At 45.9% G+C, this 21331-nt stretch overlaps 1 protein-coding gene across 3 annotated transcripts in view; it reads right to left on the reverse strand.

Moving 5' to 3' along the window:
* Window positions 1–21331, reverse strand: part of LOC111958575 (teashirt homolog 1-like) — a 37887-nt gene that overhangs the window by 15727 nt on the left and 829 nt on the right. Inside the window, exons 1-2 of one of the 3 annotated variants that reach the window (XM_023979840.2) lie at window positions 20498–21323; window positions 19778–20345 (exon numbers count right to left, since the gene is read on the reverse strand). In XM_023979840.2, coding sequence (XP_023835608.1) covers window positions 19778–19817 — 40 coding nt within the window. In that variant the 5' untranslated portion in view covers window positions 19818–20345; window positions 20498–21323. Of the gene's footprint in view, window positions 1–19777; window positions 20346–20497; window positions 21324–21331 lie in introns of those variants that run through there. The other 2 variants (XM_023979841.2, XM_070437461.1) reach the window with 2 other exon arrangements.

Consider the following 21331-nt stretch of genomic DNA (forward strand, 5'->3'; position numbering starts at 1 on the left):
GCGCTGAACGCTCTGGTCCGGCCGCTGGTCAACATGATGGCAGGTAGTTACAGCCTCGCCGCAGTTTAATTACCGTCACCACACTTTTGATTTATGGCTTGCATCCCCCTCCTCTCTCTCTTCTCTCTTCTCTCTCTCTCCTCTCTCTCTCTCTCTTCCTCTCTCTCTCTCTCCTCCCCTACTCATCACACTCCTCTTCAAATTTTTCTTTCCCTTTCGTCTCACTCTCTTCTCTCCCCTCCTCCTGTAATAATTGCAGTTTGCGATGTACACGTGACATGAAATTGAGCAGGGTTACTCAGTAATAAAACTCTTTTTGCTCAGTAGTGCTGAGGTGACACAGTTACACAGTAGTTTTGGCTGGGACTCTGGGCTCTTATTGTGTTATCCAACCCCCCCCCCCCCCCCCCCCCCCGCCACTGCCACATGTGTTTCCCCAGAACGACTGTAGGCCTACATTGTCCAACCCTTCACTATAGCTGACGGATTACACCTCTCAAACAGAGAACGAACAGAGAGGTGGGTGAGACGGGGACGAGAGAGATTCGCGATCCATTATGGGAGAGAGACATAATCAGAGCGAAACAGAATGTTAGCCACGGGCGATTGTACGTAGAATGTAATTGAAGGACATATGCCAACTCATCACGTCCGTGCCAGGAAAGCACTGTGGACTGGAACACCTGCTCCTGCCCCATCGCCCTTCCAAACTTCCCCATACCTGATCATATTCCTTATCGACACGCAGAACCAGAATCAAAGCATCCTGGATATGGGGAGGGGGAAAGGGCAGGGAGGGAGAGAGTGTAGGGAGGTATTAGGTCGTTGTAGAGGCAGTCAGGGGGAATGTGTAGAAACCGGAGGTAGGGAGGGAGGGCGAGTGGGACGTGAGGGGCAGATGTGAGTTGTACAGTAGGAGGCAGAGAGAATATAATTGGGACAGTTTTAAGAAGTTAACTAGCTAACGGAACACTAAGGTCGAACCTTTGTACTGTGATGAGTCAACTGTGCTTGTTTGACACTCTCTACGTTGAAATCTTTAGGCTATGTTCACACTTGATTTAGGACTTTTTGCCTGCACCAGTTCCTCCCACAATCAAGCGTGTGTGGCTCTGTTATGATATCTGTTAATGCGTACAGTGCAGTGCACCCCCTCCCCTCTGGCTTTTGATACCGGTAACTCTGCGTCTCCCCCTGCACTCTCTCAATGTTCTTGGGCCTGCTCTTGTCTGGCCTTTGATTGGCGCCCTCTGTGTAAAGAGCTGTGAATCTCTGCAGCAGACAAAGCGCCTCTGCCAGCGAAGCACGTGGGAATGGGCGGTGTGAGACAGTGACAAGGCTGCTGACCTCTGTGTTCCTCGCCACTGATGCGGTTGCATCGTGTTCCTCTGTTTTCGTAGTGCCGTGTTGAGTTCAAGGGTGGGGGGGATCTGAGCTCATCAAGGGTAGCAATTAGTGCAATGCATGACCAGCTTCCACCTCCCTTATATTTTTGATCTCTCTCTCCTCTATCTTCTCTTCTCTCTCTCATCTCCTCTCCGTCTTCTCTTCTCATACTCCTCTCGCTCTCATCTCTCTCTACTCTCTCCTCTCTCTCTCCCCTGCCTCTCCCCCCCTTAGTGTCTGAAGCATCTTGTGATCTACGGGGTTAATTTATCCATCGTTGGCGGTCATCTATCAGCTCGCCGTTGCTCATGGCGATGGAGACAGTCTCGGACTGCCGGGCCCGTATTTCTAGGCTGCATAGTTTCTCTATGACAGTGCCCGAGGGGGAGGAGGGTAGGTGTGTGACGTAGCTCAAGGTGAAGTTGGGCCTTGCTGGATTCGTCGGCCTGGCAGGGACCTGACACAGAGATTTCAAAGTCACCAGTTGCCCTTTATAGCGAAGAGTGGAAGGAAGGATGAGAGGCAAGAGGTATTGCATGTGAAAGCTGGCAGTGGAATTCAAAGGAAGATGTTTAACTGCGGCGAGGCTGTAACTACCTGCCATCATGTGACCCCAGGAGAGCGTTCAGCGCGAGGGAAACAGGGGTCTCGCTGATAAATCCCCTCCAATTTTTACTGCATAACATTAAAGGACATGTCACCGTCGCAAATCACTCCGGCTCTGCGTTGGAGATGGGAGTTCAAAACAGGCTCTATTTGCATGTTGGCGCTCCAACATTCCGGGGGAGTGGATATCGGATAAGAAAATCCCTCACTGACTGGGGTGTATTAACTTGAAAGTACAAACACTTAAAGACATGCTCCAGAATTTTGGCGAGTAGTAAATATTTTTTAAACCTTCCTGCTTTGGCCTGGATCTCTCAATGCGTAGTCCATGCAGTACACACATAATCTACGAGCAGAATTACTGTCTCACCTCAATTAGCCACGAAATCCCTAGTTTGAAAGTGGCTATTCACTGGAAGCTGTACGTGGCCACTTCCCTTACATTTTCCCCCCATGCGGACCAGCCCCCTAGCAATTCGAGTTCCAGCCAATGAGCTTCGGCCCCTCGCCCTTTGAGCGACGGCTAGCAAGATGCACGCACAGCAGAGTGAGAGAGCAATGACGCGTTGCACATATCTGCACATACCGTAGGTGACATAGTAGACAACGTTTGGGGGGGGGGGGGGCGACACTTTTGGCTGCTTTCAGAACTACTGGCTAAAAAAGTACACAAAACTACCTGAGAAACTCTTTAAACCAGAGATTATAATCATTAGGTAAATGTGGAGGACCTCAGTTTAATCACTCAACTTGCTGGTGGTGTTCATATTTTCTAAGAAAGGGGAGGACACAGGCAATAGAGAAATCCTAACGTAACGGCATTGCAGCGTTCAAATTCAGCACTTGTTCATAAAGCATCAGCTGGAAGCCGACGGACTGAAACAGGGAGGGACCACCTTGACCTTTCCGATGAGGAAGGCTCATTTTCCCTTTCTGTTGCAAAACAATGTCTGTTGAGTGCTCTAATGAACAGGGCCCTGCTAATGCAAATTCAGCACCGGCTCTATCACTTCCAGTTCTAACCTTGTCCAAGTCTGTGTCCCAAATGGCACTATATTCCCTACATAGTGCACTGCTTTATAGGGAGCCGTTTCGGACGCAGACCATCGCTACCCGACTTCGCCTGAACTGACTCACGGGAAAACTTGATAACAACATCAGTCTGTATTTATTTCCTTATTGCCCATCAATATAAGACTTACACAAGTTAACAATATCACCAACAGAAAGATACAGAGGTTCAAACTGGTCACTCCTTGGCAGTTATCTAGACACAAACAATCCCTTTGAAACACACATGCTTTCTGTCATTTGATAACTCGTTCTTTCACACGCACACACACACACACACACCACACACACTTTGCAAGCAGTGTGCCGGGCATCTGCTGTCACGTGACCTGTCTCAGTGAGCTAAGCAGAGACAGACACTGTCAACTTAGAGTGCCTCAAATGCCCACCTAAGAACAGGCGCGGCAGGAACCAAGGCTGTCTCCCTGTATAATTTGAGCTAATCCGCAATAGGAGATAGTCAAGTTTATGGCAAATCTGGCTAACAGCGTCAGTCACCGGCAGCTTTTCATCTCGCATTTGGACCCGTTTCYATCACGCGCTGACGACAAAGGCAGCCGCACAAAGTGTGATTACCTTGCCTATTTTTACATTTCTGCACGACTTCTGATAATGGCGAGGATTTGAAAACAGGAGAAAGAATACACTTAGATTCCCTTCTTAGTGAAGGAAAGCAGGTAAGTTATGGCAGGCGACTGGCTATAGGAGAGGAGTGAAAAAGGAATGTTTTAAATGTGAGCTACACACCGAGTGGACAAAACATTAGGAACACCTTAATAATGTTGAGCTGCACCCCCTTCTGCCCTCAGAACAGCCTCAATTCTTCGGGGCATGGACTCTACAAGGTGTTGAAAGTGTTCCACAGAGATGCTGGGCCCATGTTGACTCCAATGCTTCCCACAGTTGTGTTAAGTTGGCTGGATGTCATTTGGGTGGTGGTCCATTCTTGATACACACGGGAAACTATTGAGTGTGAAAAAAACCCAGCAGCGATGCAGTTCTTGACACAAACAAACCGGTGCGCCTTGCACCTACTACCATACCCCGTTCAAAGGCACTTAAATATTTTGTCTTGCCCATTCACCCGCTGAATGGCACACACACAATCCATGTCTCAAGTGTTTAAAAATACATCTTTAACTGGCTCCTCCCCTTCATCTACACTGATTGAAGTGGACGTAACAAGAGACATCAATAAGGAATCATAACTTTCACCTGGGTTCGCCAGGTTCACTATTTCCTGGAAAGAGCAGGTGTTCCCATTGTTTTGTTTTTAACACAGACACACTAACACACACACACACACACTTCCTTTTCAGTGCCAAGGTTTACACCATGTGGTGTTTGTCCTGCACTGTTGGCCACATGACCACATGCATTTGAATGTCTGTTGGAGTGCATCCCTCCTCTTCATCCAGAGAGAAGACAAGAACCATAAAAGACGACACACACAATGAAGGCTTTTACCCGAGAGGGGCTTAGAGGGGGGGTATGCTGGGGTGCAACCCTGGCAGGGTAGGTACTTTCAGGGCACAAGGCAGAAAACCACGAGAGAACCAACTTACGCACAACGAGAAAACACCTCCCAAAAAAAACATTTGGGAGTGGGGTCCCTTTCTCCCGGTCTCCCCCACAGAGAGTGGTTTTGGTTTGGCTCTTCCATAGAGGAGTGACCTGGGAGAGAGGAAACAGACAAAGGGAAAAAAAGGGGGAGACAGCACACGGATCTAATGAAGCATAAATCAAACGTTCCCGTGAGAAAAGACTCCGAAAAGGAGGATCACATCGCCGGGATCAATGGAGACACATTTCTAAAGGAGGAGACGACAACAGCCCTGCGAACACACACACACACACACACAACAGCACCACACACCACACACACACACACACACACACACACAACACACACACACACACACACACACACCATCACACCACACCCACACACAGCTAGAAGGACACAAACAAGCGCATGCAAGTACACAAGGCTGAACACACAGCCTCATAAACACACACATATTACACCCTGAACATACACGCCACATACCCCTCCACCAAAGCGCAGATAAACTAGACACATGCTTGTCTTCAATTATTAAACGTCCTCGCATCATTTGTCCCCCTACCACCCAGGAGGGCTCTGCAGTTACACCTCCACGCCTCAATCCCCTCTCGTCTAAATAATATCGGCGTGCAAAATGCGCCATAACCTGATATCCACAAAGCAATCTCTGCTTTAAAACACATTCCATCTTCAGTATTTCTGATGGGGTGGGTGATTCCAGGAGTTTGAGAGGGGAGGGAGGGGAGCCAGGGAAAACGTGACTGTTTTCCTGACCTCCTGGCGGGTACGGGACTAGGGTGGGGACGGGCGGACCCCGTGGAGGCGGGTTACTGAGTGATGTCTTCAGCTAACATCTGGCTGCGGGAAAAATAAAACTCGGCTTATGAAGACAAATGAAAAGGGCATTTTCCTGCGCCACCGCCGAAGACACGGCGAGAGTGAGAGCAGTGGGAGAGAGAAAGAGAGACAAAGAGGCAGAGAGAGAGAGAGAGAAGACAGAGAGAAAGAGACTGAATAAAAAAATGGAGCCGGGGAGAGAAGCAAAGCAGCCCATTGAACGTAGTCACGCTGCAAAGACACAGAGCTCACTTAGTCCAAAACCTTGGCGTTCTCTCTTCTCTCTCTCTCTCTCTCTCTCTCTTCTTGTTTCCTCTCTTGTAATCATCGTTGAGTGGCCGCAGAAACATTCTAGTGGCAAATGGCCCCGCAGTATGAGAAGACACAAAGACAAAACCATGTCTCCTTCCTTTCTTCCTCAGGGTTGTGCAGTGGACACATGGGGGTGTCTGAAGATGCATTGGGGGGGGATGAACTAGCTGGGACCTCGCGGTTACAAATACGTACGATACCTAGGTGCCGATATATACAGTGAAGTTCAGGTTGATCATTAAAACTCGTTTTTCAACCCACTCCACACATTTCTTGTTAACAAACTACAGTTTGCAAGTCGGTTAGGACATCACTCTCGTGCACGACACAATCATTTTTCCAACAATTGTTTTAACAGACAAATTATTTCACGTATAATTTACTGTATCAACAATTCCAATATGGCAGAAGTTTACATACACAAGTTGACTGTGCCCTTTTAACAGCTTGGAAAAATTCCAGAAAATATGTCATGCGTTTAGAAGCTTCTGAATAGGCTACTGGACATAATTGAGTCAATGGATGTTCCTGTGGATGTATTTCAAGGCCTACCTCAAACTCAGAGACCTTCTTTGCTGTGACATCATGGAAAATCAAAAGAAATTCAGCCAAGGACCTCAGAAAGATAAATTGTTAGACCTTCCACAATCTTGGTTCATCATGGGAGCAATTCCAAATGCCTTGAGAAACCACTCTTCAGTCTGTACAAACAATAGTACGCAAGTATAAAACACCATGGGACCACGCAGCCGTCCATACCCTATTAGAAAGAGACGCATTCTGTCTCCTAGAAATGAACGTACTTTGGTGCGAAAAGGAAAATCAATCCAGACTACGGTTTGCAATGAACATGGGGACAAAGATTGTACTTTTTGGAGAAATTCCTCTGGTCTGATGAAACAAAAATAGGAACTGTTTGGCCATAATGACCATTGTTAGTTTGAGGAAAAAGCGTAAGGCAAGAGCAAGGAGGCCTACAAACCTGACTCAGTACACAGCTCTGTCAGGCAGGAAATGGGCCAAAATTCACCCAAATAATTGTGGGAAGCTTTGGGAAGGCTACCTGGAAACGTTTGACCAAGTGTAAACAATTTTAAGCATGCTACCAAAATAATAAATTGAGTGTATGTAAACTGTGACCCACTGGGAATGTATGAAAGAAATAATAGCTGGAAATAAATCATTCTCTCTTACTATTAGTCTGCGTTCACATTCTTAAAATAAAGTGGTGTAAAATACACTGACTTAAGACAGAGTTACAGATTCAATGTCAAGGAATTGTGAAAAAACTGAGTAAAGTATTTGTCTTAAGTGTATGTAAACTTCCGACTCAACTGTACTGTATCGCGATTCTCACAGTTCTAATGTATTGCGATTCGATAATTAGATTTGATTTGAATTGGATTTCCAACATATTCTCACATATTGCTGCTGGCCAAGAGGAACAAGAGAAGCCATGAGGAAGTTCTGATCGGTCATGGAAATAAAAGATGGAGAACAGGCTATGAAGAAAAAATGATGGCGTTTTGGTGCAAGTACAGCCAACTAGTGCAAAATAATATTGCGATATTGTCAAAACGATAAGCTACCATATATTGTCAAAAATAATATCCCGATATATAACTGTATCGACCCCCCACCCCCCCCCCCCATCACTAGAGTGAACTATCTCTGACCTGTCGGAGGGTGTCACTCAGCCACACCACAGTGAATGTTCCCCCTTAATGATGTAGCCACGTCTTTTAACGGTCTCTCTCTCTCTCTCCCTCTCTCTCCCTGAGTCTGAACTTAATTATTAAACAGAGATGTCCACCCAGCCGCTGCTTCTGCTCCAGTCAAAATGTCTTCCACTTTCTTACCCCAAAAATGAAAAGGTACCGGCGTTACATTTACCAAAGTCATAAGGTGCGCGACCTGAGGTTTTTAATCGAGCTTGGCCGCGGTGTGAGAGCAAACACTTCAATAAATCAGAAACGAGGCTTTCGGATTATCCGGAGGGTTTACAGATTAGAAAAGGGCCACTACAAAGCTCTGAAAATGACACCAAACGAGGAACTTTGAAAGATGTGAACAGTCGCCGGTTTAAAGGCATTTACGTCCGTTCACGCGATCTCCAAAGTTTTGTCGCATAATTGGACTAGCATATGCTTCCTGTCGCCATACACTTCTATGGCATCACTCACAACAGAGGGTTGTGACTCAACAAGGCCAGATGTAGTACTAGCCCTACTGTAAACACTATCTGCTGTAGCTTAAGTTGCACTAACAAAGCATCGAGAGAACCTAAAGTAACGCGTGATATAGTGCAGCGTTTTGACAGGGGCCCTCCCACACACCCCAATCTGTCTCTACGATAGAGGATGAGAGAGAGAGAGAGAGGAGAGAGAGAGAAAGGGAGAGAGAGGAGAGAGCAGACACCTAAGCCTTGTCTGGTGCTCCGTGCCCTCTTCCCTGCCACGCCCAGTGTGTTTGTTTATTGATTCTGGAGGCGTCTGTGATGTCGTGTTCTAACCCTGTTGGCGTGGCCGGTGGGTAGAGGGGGTGGGGGTAGAGGGGTAGGGTGAGGTGTTTGGTAGTGCTGCTAACCCCAAGGACCTCACTGGGGGATAAGAGCCTGGGTAGGAGATAATCACTCTGACAAACAACTCGCGGCAACAGCAGGTAACGAGTGACGCACACAAACACACACACAGACGTAAACACACGGACACACACAAACACAAACGTAAACACACACACGCGGACATAAACAAACACACGCACGGCGCACACACAAACCCTAACAACGAGATACTGGGAGACGACGTTGTAGACCATAGCAAGAGACAAAAAACACGAAAGTAACATAAGTAGCTACTAATTGTTAGTGACTACAGTGAAGAATGATGTGGGAGGAAGGGGAAGGCAGGGCCAAACCATGCTAGCACTAGTCACAGTTCCCCGGAGAGAGTTACAGTGAGCCAACACAAACACACCACAGCTGAGTACAGGCATGGCCCCTGTGTGTGTGTGTGTGTGTGTGTGTGTGTTGTGTGTGTTGTGTGTGTGTGTGTGTGTGTGTTGTGGTGTGTGTGTGTGTGTGTGTGTGTGTGTGTGTGTGTGTGGTGGTGTGTTTGTACGTCTGTGTGTGTGTGGTGTGTGTGTGTGTGGTGTGTTGTGTGGTGTGTGTGTGGTGTGTGTGTGTGTGTGTGTGTGTGTGTGTGTGTGTGTGTGTGTGTGTGTGTGTGTGTGAGAGAGTAGTGCAGGCTTGGTGTTGGGAGAGACCAGAAAAACAGTACAGGGCCTTTTTTTGGCACCAGGCGAAGCGAGGAGAGCGAAGGGGTGAGGAAAGAGAGACAACGGCGGGGGCGGAGTGGAGACGTAGAGAGGGGGGAGGGGGGTTTGAGGTTGGAATGAACTCTCTCAGGCTTTGTGGTGCACGTTTCCCAAGGCCCCGGCCTGGCCCCTTTGATAAATGACACATGTCATTCTGTCAGCCCGTGACACTGCAGCTGGGAGGCCCTGTGATGTATGGCTCTGCTGAAAAAGGAAATCAACTTTTTTCCTCTCTCTCTCTCTCTCTCTTTCTCTCTCTTTCTCTCTCTCTCTCTCTCTCTACCTCTCTGTTGTCCTGGGCAGAGTGCATGTTCTTTTTTGATGAGGATTTAGGTTTTCTTTAGCCCAGTACGCCCCCCCCCCCCCGCTCTTCTCCCTTCTCTCTTTCCCTGACACAGGCATGCTCAGAGACAGCTAGGCTGTGGCCTGGTTTGGTTCTCACTCACACAGTGACACAGCTTCTAATGACGTACTAATCTAGTAACTCGAGGAAGGACACTGCAGCGTCTGAGGTGAATCGAAGATTTATGACGGTGAGGAAGTAAACAAAGTCTGAACATAGCGGGGCCTGAGCACATTCCGGTTATTCAGGATGACTGTCTCCCTACTGGGTCATCTGTCATCCATCTGTCTATGACAAGGACAATGCAGTAAAAAACATGATCCCACAGAATGAACGTACACTGCACGAACTAACGAATAGCTCTGTATATCTGTTTGACTATCAGACTCCAAAATAGTTTGGCGGAACAAATGAGAGAGAAAGCGAGCACAGCCAATAAAGAGCTCCGTGAGACACGGCCGACCCTCCCTTCATGTCAGATTAGCCTATCACAGCTCCCCACTGACCCTTCGACTGCGCACGCCGCCCACACAGCAGCATGTGAGGCAAACTCTCTCTCTCTCTCCCTCGCTCCCTCTCTCTCTAACGGCTGACCTGTTATCAGTTCTCTGGAGATTTGACAGCCAACACACCCCATAGTGTGAATCAGCTGTGACATAGGAAATGTTTGAGTGTCACCTCTCAGTCGACATGCGACCAAAAGCCAGTCCCGAAAATCAGAGGCCTTCAACAAAGTGGGTGGGAATACGGATCAGTAGTTCAGTGCACATCATCCAACCATGTGGTCGACTGAAGAAAAAAAAAGACAGCCAGATACTGCAGAGGGAATCACTTGATATCGTTCCTGAACGACGAGGGAGAGTGAGAAGCGACTGATACGAGATCAGTTCGGGTTCCGTCCGAAATGTCAGGAATGAGGAATAGGAGAGGACCAGATTACAGGCACCAACACAGGGTATTCATCAACACGGATTCCACACATTATTGGTCCACTGAACCACTACAACATTAAAAGAGTTAACAATGTGTTGCTATGGGGACCAGCTACTTTGACTGAGGGGGGGAGGGAGAGAGAGAGAAGAGAGACAAGAGATAGTTAAAGCACAGAGACAGAGAGAGAGAGAGGAGAGAGAAAGAGAGAGAGGAGAGAGAGAAAGAGAGAGAGAAAGGAGAGGAGAGAGAGGAGAGAGAGAGAGAGAGAGAGAGAGCACAGAGCTAGAGAGAGCAAACAAAAACAAGAGTCGTCTAGTGAGAGGGCCCGGGCGGCCACCTTGGGGGTCGTGACCCACGGTTGACCCCGTCAGATGTGCACTCTGGCTGGGTGCTAGCAGGGAGAGGGGCGGGAAAACAAGGCATCATTAGGGCTGAGTGATGAGCCCCTTGCCATGTTTGACCTCCTCTTTCAGTGACTAGGGGGCTGCAACGCTCCACCACAGGACCGACACTGCATTTATAAATGCCAGAGGGCCTTCACACACACACAGGCGCGTGCACGCACACAGAGAGCGAGAGAGAGACACACACACACATAGAGGGAGAGAGAGAAACAAACTACCTAAACACATAAAACACACCGACACGATTCCTGAGCAACCCGCTAGTGAGACTGACCCCACACACCCGTAGCAGCCCTGCTAACAGCATAGCATGCTTGTGTGACCCGCCGCATATCGGCCGTTTTTCCCACGAGGCACCAACACCGACCGACCCTACAAACACTGTTGCCTTTAGCTAGCATAACGTCATTCATACGCCCAGTGTGTTGCGGTTACAGACACACTGAGGCCATTGTTAACATTTTGTTTTTAGTTTTTTTTTGGGGGGGGGGGTTTAATCACAGAAGAGGAAGTGGTGGGGAAAGGAAATAGGGGGAAAATGAAACAACTAGGCCAGTGTATGGTAGTTGCACAGTTCAGAGTGCGTATATAAGCGACCGTACAGGGGCAGGTCGCNAAAGGAAATAGGGGGAAAATGAAACAACTAGGCCAGTGTATGGTAGTTGCACAGTTCAGAGTGCGTATATAAGCGACCGTACAGGGGCAGGTCGCGAAACGACACAGTCCACAGTGTCGAACTCCATGGTTGATCGTGGGAGGCTAAACAGAACCCTAAATACACATAATTGGCCCAGCGTTGCTGAAAGTCCTAGCGATTGAAATAGACTGATTTGAGTCAAAGTGCCTTAGTTTGAGGGGCTTCGTCCCGTCTAGTAATTATATTTCTGTGGTTCCCGGTACCTCTGCTCCCTGAGCCTCCGTACGCTGTGTGTTTGCCTCAATTAATCATCCCAGTGGTTATACTGTGGTAATAATAAAACAATCTCCATGATCACACACACAAACAACATTTCAAATTGCTATCATCCATCTCACCAACCCCTTTAAGAGCAGGGGGTTGTACCTCGCACCCCCCTGCCTAGGCTGGCCGCTGGAAAAGATGATAAAAAAAAAAAAAATGTGACTCGGCTGCCAAACGCGTAAAGGCGTCGGGCGAGGGGATCAATGCATGGCGGACCGCCGCGACGGGAGCCGCTATGTAAAACACTGCCTTAAGTCAGCCGCATCCGGTTAATATTTAATCCCTCCATCCATCTAGGCGCGAAGCGCCGCTTCCCTTTAGCTTTAGCTCTGCCGTTTACTTTGATTATACACACACAACCGTTTGGGGGAGGGGGGGGGAAAGTGATAAGAGAGAGCACATCCGATTTGCATGGGGATGGAATATGGAATAAAACGCAAGTTTGATAATAGCTTGGAGCAGTCTGGGGCCAGTGAAATGGAGGGAGAGAGGAGACAGAAAGAGAGAGAAAGAGAGAGAGAGAGAGAGAAGGGGAAGGCCTGAGTAGGAAAAGGTGAAGCACAGAGGCTATAAAAAGCTAGCATTTCACTTGGAGGGAAGCCTTATTTAAAACAACGAGATATGCAAATACAACCGAATGGAAAAATAACACTGATAGTATCGTCTCTTTCCCAGTAATTTTTTTTATGGCAAATGATTTCTAGGGAGGAATTTCCAAAGAAACAACTCCCACGTGAGCATGTAAATCTCCATAACTGAATATTCCCAGAGTTGTCTCAGCCCTCTTCGACTACTTCTCTTCTGTCACAGATTGTCCATTCCATGAAGGCTGTTTTATAAATGGTTTTAGAATATTAAGATTCTATATCCCATACTAGGTGTTTAACTGGTTTGATAATACTATGTCATATGTATGTGATACATACTCGCTCTCTCAACAAAAGTGTGTGAGACTGTGATGTGATCAAATATATTTCCGTTGGAAAAACAATCATTCAGAATGTAGTAGATGTGGTACAATACAAAATGACATTCACACACCTACAGTCATACTGTTCAACTCCCACTTTCGTCTATGTTCTACTCTCACACACACACACGCACGCACGTGCGCACGCACACACACACACCTCCAGCTAAACTATCCCAATGACAAACAACACACTTCTCTTCAACCCCTACTGCAAGAGCTGAGCATAGTCAGTGAAGAGGGCACTTTACCAGTCATGCCAATGACATCATTTCCTACAACTCCCAGCAACGCCCTCAGTAATGATGAGGTGGAAGCAGTATGGGTCTCAGAATGACTTCCTCCCTCCCTGTCTTTCAAACATCCAACTACACTCACACTCAACTAAACCCCTGCCAACAGTTGGGGGAAAAACCTGTTTCTTTGACTTTCTAAATACACACACGTGCCAACCACAGTGAAATGGATTGGGACGAGCAGTGGTGTGTGTGTTAGACGCGAGTTAAAGCAACACTTAGGGAGGAAATAAGCCTTCAGGACTGCCAATGACAAGTGTTCATTTTCTCACTCATTGAACAGAGCTAGCCACTTTACAATGTGTGCGACTGTGAGATTAGCCTGTCCTGAAATAGAGAGGAGTAGAGCGGGAGAGGGGGGGGGGGTCAATGAAATAGATGGTGAGGAGGTTTGGTCTCTCTGTCAGGGGGAAGGTTTGCCAGTCTGACTTTGGTCCCGCAGGTACTCCACACAGGATAGAGTCCACCCGGCCCGACACAAATCCCTCAACACACCCCTCTCCAGCTACTCCGGCGAGGCCTGGTGAAGAGGAGGGTCATGGGAAGTCCTTATCGCTGGCTAACAACACCCATCGGACGCCACAGCCCTCCACGGACCGAAGGGCGCAATAATTACTAATACAGCACTTTATCGATTGGCACGCTCGCCGGCGCCCCTTGTTTTTCGGGGGCCGACGGCTCGGGGGGCTAACCAAAGTGACACGAGTAAAGTGTTATTTCTTTCACACGCCGACAGCTGGGTGAGAGAGGAGGGGTCGCCCTGGCCCACTCCACCCGGCAGTAATTCTTAATTGACACCTGTCAGGATAATGGCGGCAGTCACAGCTGCTGCAGGAGAATCTGTCCATCGTTCCGTTCCTCTGTCAGCTTTAATGCCCGTCCTGTGGAACTGCCCCCCTCCCAGCCCTGTTGCTGCCTGCCTAGCTAGTAGCTACCCCCTCTCCTGCTTTCCTCTCCTGCTCACCCCCTTTCCTTTCGCTCGCCTGCATTTTGCCGCCAATCTACATACTGCTTTGTTTGAAAAAGTAAAAAAAAAAAAAAAATGTCTATCTTAAGCGCTGGTTATGGAGAGCTTTACCTAATCTCTGCAACGTTGGGAAAAAGAGTAGGAGATACAATGAGAGGTCTTTGCACTAGTAAGAGAGGAGGGAGTGTGAGGGATGCATGATGGAAAGAGGGAAGGGGCAACAAAGATAGGGGGAGAGAGATAAGAAGGAACGTGAGAAAAACAGAAAGAGAGAGGCAAAGGAGGAGGATGAGTGTGAGGGTGTCCCTGGGTAGGGCTCGGCTCCTCTGTAGTAGGCCCACCTCGTTTGTCTGTTTGTTTGTTGGCATCAAAGCGCTTGCCTCTCGTTCTCCGTGCTCGTCCCCTGCTAACTGATGTAATGAGTGGGTAAGCTACATGTTTTCCTGTGCCGAGGAATTCAAATACTTACTAGACAAAATATTCTGTAATTGCTCATCTTTTATTGATGGCAGAAACATGTTAAATTTGGCTGGTACAGACTTCCCATAGCACTGCCAAGCCTCTCGAGGAGGAACACTACCACTGATCAAGAGAACAAACTAACTCGCTGGAAATAGAATACTTTACTTAACAACATTTTTGAGATAAAAAAAAACATTTCCCTGTTACTGGACTCAAATTATGAACCAAATAAAGCGGCAACAATTTTTTACAATAATTTGCTGTTAAACCACCCAGACCCGCTGTAAATACTATACGGAAAACAATAAGGCTACTCAGCATTAAACGCTATCTACGGAATAACATATGAAACAAAACGGGACTTTAACATCAAACAAACACGCATTTATTTAAATGTATATCACAGTTATTGTATTGCATGTACTCTTGTTCTCAATCGAATTAAAATTCCATACAAATAACATTACTAAAATACTTTCACGTAAAAAAATATGTTTTTAAACACTTTCAAAAAAAAGTTAAGACTATAATAACGGTGACAAAGCAAACAGAGAGGACTGGGCTAGTGAATCCAACCCCGCAGGGTTGCCTTCTATATGTTTGCCGTTGTTTTCTTTTCTTTTCTGCCCCACTCCGAGAGACATTTTTCTCCCGGGCAACAAAGCACATCTGGCTGCTTTAATGATATGATTTCCCATCATACTAAGCCACCCCCATTATGACCTCCCACCGTGCCACAGTGTGTGTGTGTGTGTGTGTGTGTGTGTGTGTGTGTGTGTGTGTGTGTGTGTGTGTGTGTGTGTGTGTGTGTGTGTGTGTGTGTGTGTGAGAAAGATAGAGAAAGACAACATGAGCTTAAACCTTATATGAAATGTGTCCTTAGCTTCACACATACAGTACTGAATGCATACAAAAAAATATGCATGGTTGTACGGCTTCTTACAAAAAATATTCCCAATGTCTAATACTCTCATGCCTTATATCTGGAATAGATGTGTCACAACTAAACACACACACAACTCCAGCCAAGGCAGTAGAGGTTGGGCGACTGACTGGCTCAATTCCCAGATGCAAATTTAACTATTAGTCTCAGAGGGTGGCAGAAGAGCAAAACTGGCTATCGACGAAAGAAATCGATGCCACTTGCTAACGACACAGGCGCTCCAATTAAAGTAACCTCTAGTGAAGCAGAGAGAAGAGAGCCTGACCGCCAAACACACTCAGGGAACTGTTACACACACACACACACACACACACAGCACAGCACAGAAAAACCCCCTACTGTATATCACTGTACATTAGTGATACGTGTGTGACGCTTGTGTGTCCTAGTTAGCTTGGAGTCCTTGTGTTACTAATATGGTAAACAGAGTGTCAATGTACTGCCCTCTCACATATTCGAAACGCAGGGCCCAACAGAAGGGAGACACTAGAGTGCTACAATGACTACTTTTGTTATCAGCACTTATTCCACCAAAACACACACATGTTCCTATTCAGAGGCACATCTTTGCACTCACAAATGTCATATTCACATTTCCTTAGAATTGTTAGATGTACACAAAAACACACAATTCTAACGACGACCAGCGTTGATGTCTCAGTCGACTTCAGAGAAAGCACGTGAAGCATTCATCGCTTMACATTTCCTTGACCTTGACTAAATTCTCCACTACATTTGCACGCACCTCCAAAAACAAATCTTTATGTTCTCCCGGCTTCCAGATTATAATTTTTCCMGGTGCTAATATCATTTTTCAGATTACTCCCCAAGATATTTTAGGCAGACAACTACAGGGAAATAAAATGGRAAAAAATACACCTTGTGTAAGATTGTCCTCCTCGGGCCGTTGATTTAAGAGTGGGCCACATAAATCTCGGCATGCTGATTATTTCGAGGGCAGAATATCATGTAACAGCATCGTCTAGTTAGAGCACAAAGGTCGCTGTGTAATCTTAGCTACCCCGGGCATGCTAAACCATTAATCCCAGAGCACTGGGCTTCTTAACCCACTAGAAATACACTGGGAGATTTTTTAGACCAGGTTTCTAGAATGCCCCCTAAACACAAGAGAGGGAGAGATACATTTTCCACACATTAAGACTAGGGCTATACGTGGTTTAGACATGAAGACGTGAAAAGGTGTGTGTGTGTGTGTCTCCCTCAATGTGCTGCTTCAAAACGTTTACAAAATGTACCATCAAATGAAAATGCCTAGCAAATAAAAGCTATACTTTGTATGCTAGAATTATGTTGCATAAACATATTATCTGATTATTATTATTTCATTTTACACTGACTAAATTGTTAAAAAAATAGGCCCCCCAAAAATAAATTCTGGAAAACGTAGCTACAACTCCCGCATTAAAAACCTTTACAAACCCTCAAAACTAGTTTGAGGTGTATAATTGTCTTCTTACGCACAGTAACGATCGTATGGGATATTAAGAAAGACAATTACGGTTCTACACGGAGTGTAGCCTACATGTGACGACGCAGCCGATTTTGGTTCTGTGCGTCTGGCCTTTATTACGTCGTTAAAGGCAGAGGATTAGGGAGGTCATTAAGTGGCATTGTCTCCTCCGACATGATTAGTCAGGTAGCAAAGTCCATTTGTCACCTGCACCAGCAAATTGAGTTGATACTGCACTAGGGGCTATGGGGACTGTATAATACCAACTTGATTACATCAAGGCAGCTGCGGACTTGACACTTTACTGAATTTGTCAGCATTAATCGTCAGGGCCTGTCACAAATCCATCAGGTTTACAGATAATTAGGGGCTTTCTCTAATGAAGCCCAGAGAAGCAACCTTACCTTTCCTCTCTGATAATGAAGAAGCCTCGATCCCTGGGAAAGAGATGTTTTTCTCCCCAGACTACTAGCTCTGACAGGCTGAGACACACAGCCCCCAATTTAATGAAAGACAACGTCCCTCTTCACTCCTGTCCTCATCACCCTCGACTGAAACGGATATTCAAGGACAAAATGAGGCCTGAAATGAAGCAACACACAGTGACGTGTAACACGCATATACACACACACACACTCTTACCAACTGCCTTAAATACACTGTAGGAGATAAACCGTAGCTCGTCTTAACCGTAAATGACAGGATATGTGAAATAAGAGGAGTAGATAGATATCATGGTTTTCCCATGACACTACGTATACTGTATATATGGGAAAGGCCTTTTGTAATGCTATGGCCCCATTAGAACTGTTAAAACGTTCACACACACACACAAACAAACAGACACACATACACAAACCAACACGCACACACACAGAAAGCAAAAGGCCCTATATTAAATGTCGCTCTATTCTACCCCCCCAACACTAGTGAAAAATAAGGGTGTCCAATACTATATATTGTGCGTATAAAATGTGTCCAGACATGTCTCCTTGTGGTGCTCCGTTCAGCCCTCCTCTAAAGCTCCAGTCCTGTACCCCTGGGGTTCCACATTTGTTTTGGTTGAACCTGATTTACCCTCTCAGTGAAAACATAACTCACAACAACCTCTTTTCCCCGATGGTYGCTCGAGTACTCATTCTCTAAACCTCTATTACCATGGTATTACCATGGCGATTTCCCCCTCGACTCTCCCTCTCTATTTCCTTATAGGCTACAGAGGACCAGGCATGGTTCAGTAGTTACTAGCTAGCATTGAAACACTGGACCATCGTGCTTTAGTTGAGTGTGTGTGTGTCTGTATTTGTGTTAACGGGGAGGGTTGGAGTGTGCTGTTACTTCCAACAAACTGTCATGATCATGACAGATAGGAGTGTTTCCTGTCTGCCAAGTTGTGATTGACCATTAAAGGCCGTGATGTATAAGCCGGTCAATGACAGTCAAGCGGATCAATAGGGTCATGTGCAGGGGTCAAGGTGATGGCATGTTTTCATGTGAGATCTGCTCRGAACCATCCGATATGCGATCCTATAGCCTGCTACACAGCTTCTTTTTTTAAATAAATGTGATACAAGACAAGAGACGAATCAGATGCGACTCAAACAGTGAGTATAAAGCATAAGACGGCTATTCAACACTGTGCGTCAGAAGCGTATGAGCTGTAGAGAGAAGTACTAGTTGAATACTTTTCACAGTCAATCCACACTGACTCCCCATCACTTGGCGCCTATTTAAAATGATAAACCTGCCGAGTTCAAAGTATTCGCTGCCCGGCCCTCCTGTTCGGTCCGCTTTACACCTCAAATTTCAGAATCTCTTTCAAATTCCAAGACTGTCTTTTGTTCACTCCACTTGTTAATGCCTAACTTCAAAGGCTGCGCCTCATTAGCACAGAGGTGGAAATCCCTGTCACTCATTTACATTTGTTTTTAAAGCGGCATGAAAAAGAGAAGAGAGTCAAAATCCAAACCACTAGACCTCCACCTCGACATCTGGTTTATCAGTGGTTGTCAGATAGTAAATACTACAGTCCTGTGGATGTAGACATGGGCTGCGTTGGTAAAGTGTTCTGTAGGATGAGAGGAGAGGGTGTGCATTTGGATAAGAAGTGCAAACCTCCGTGTCTTTAACCCAGACCCGGGGTGCTACTGGTGGTAGGCTGGCTCAGGTGCCCGAATTAATTAGGATTTAGCCCTTTCTGTGATCCTCAAAACACTTCTACCTCCTCCCTCTTTCATTCTCATTCTTCCTCTTTCTCCCCTCTAGTATTTTCTAGAGAAAATATAAAAGAGATAATGAATCCCCTCCTTTTAAAAACTTTTTAAGTCCTTTTTTTTGTTTTTGACAACATGGGGGGGGGGTTGTCCTTTGAGTGGCTAAATCCGGTAAGGAGCATGCGTGTCTCCACGGAGAGATGTATTGATGTTTATCAGGGATGAAAAGATCAAAGGCTGCCACATGACAGGCGATCAATCACGYATCAAATCAATGACGRCAATCCTCAAATAAAACCGAAAAGAAACAAAACCGGCTCTGGACAGTTTTTCTCCCTCTCTTTCGGAGTCAATTATTCATTATTACTCGCTCTTTAACACTGCAACGAACACCAATAGAAACTCTAACTCTAACGTTTCGTTTATCTAGCTACCCAAGTAGTCGACTTTTCTGRMAAGTTAACACATTAGGCCTATCGTGTCTTTACAAATGCACCTGGTTTACTGAAATCATACGGCAAAATAGAAAATACTAAATGGTCAACAAATGAAGATGTGCTGAAAGTAAAACGTATGTTTAGGCTATTACGTATGCATAACACGAGAAATGGAAAATGGACAAATAAAACATTTAGTGAATTAAAWTGTAAAAAGTCCAACATTGTATCTCCATTTAGTAAGAGACGGTGAAAATGAATGTATGTATGCGCTCGTGCTTACCTGCTGATCGCCTGGGCTCTTGCTGCTTTCTCCTCGGCATAGTGACCGTCACGTTCCACGGTACTTTTCATGCAGGAATCAAAACAATAAGTCTRTCAGTGGAGAAAAACCATCCCGTAGCTTTTTTTTCGGAAATAACTGTAAACAGTTTTTCTATTAGAATGGTTTGTTTCTTTTGTAATCGTGGGCTTATGCCAGACAACCTGAAACGGCCACAATGTAACTAAATATGTCCTTTAGGCCTACGAATAGAAAGAAATTACAGAAGATAAAGGACAAACGAAAAATGGGTTTATGTGATATCAAACCGACGCACGAATTTCGCCAGCTCATAACATGTCTATCAAATATCATCTTCCCTCATCTCTGTGTGTCAGAAAAAAGAGGCAGACATCGAAGCCAAGTTTCAGTCACTCCCCTACTGCCATATGGGGCTATATGGCGGTGTTGGGGCTACTTTGTATCGTCTTCACTCCAAAATAAATAAACTCTGATGGTAAACAAATAAGTCCAGTGTGAGCGAACACAATGTATTTCCGTGGAAGGCTGCGCTTCTTCAAGCTCAGATCTGAAACAAAACAGAATTGAGAGAAAATAGACAGGCATTAGATGGTTAATGTCAGTCCGTCACCACCCCACCTATTCGRATCAAGCCTCGCCGTCAGCGGATACTTTTCTCCCCTCTCTAGCTTGAGTCGGGGTGGTTGGGATTCTACTTACATTTCTAGTCGTTAAAATGATTGTTATCAGCCGCTGACCAAGGAATATGCAGGTGGTTGATGTGGTGGGGAGCCTGCGACTAAAGAGAAACAAACAAGATGCAGGCATCCACCCTCGCCGGAGAGAATTTTCCTTCTGTAAACTCCAGGGAGTGAACTGAGGTCTCGTCTGCTCCTCCGGAAAAAAAAATGAAACGCAGGGAATCTAGAAGCGTTTCAGACAGTCTCAACTGATAGACAGACGCATCGAGTGGCTTTTCCTGCTTCATTTTCACTCCTCCCCTCGCGCTACAAGCGTCACCCTGACAGTAGAACCCACCTGTCAATCTTTTTAATTGTCTTGTTTTTCCTCCGCTTAAAATTGAAATGACTGACAAAGGACAGCTTGCATCAGTAGGCAAAATTTCAAATTGTTGCTTTGAAATATTSATCCATAAACTTCCTGCATAATGTTATTATGGCAATTAGTCAATTATTACAAAGCTATTCCTAGGTTAGGCTATATTACTACAACTAGGCTAATCATTAGTCATCATCATCATCATATGACATAAACTTACACTAACTTTATTTTGCCTGACATATGCTATCCTATGTCAAACCCAACATGGCAATGTTTTGAACTTGCAATATTTTTCGGAACATTCGGGCTGAAGTTTCCCAGTGTGAGAGCGCCAATATTTACGCGTGCTTGAGGCGAAAATATATTTCTGCAGATAATAGCCTATTAACGGTGCTTGTTAATACCTGAACGGTGGTGGTCGGCACTGGCTGTGTTGGCAACTCTTTGGCTTTTTGTGTACAATCGTTGAGGATATGTTTGAGACTACGATTG

The sequence above is a fragment of the Salvelinus sp. IW2-2015 genome, linkage group LG35 (genome assembly GCF_002910315.2).
Source record: "Salvelinus sp. IW2-2015 linkage group LG35, ASM291031v2, whole genome shotgun sequence".
Classification (NCBI taxonomy): domain Eukaryota; kingdom Metazoa; phylum Chordata; class Actinopteri; order Salmoniformes; family Salmonidae; genus Salvelinus; species Salvelinus sp. IW2-2015.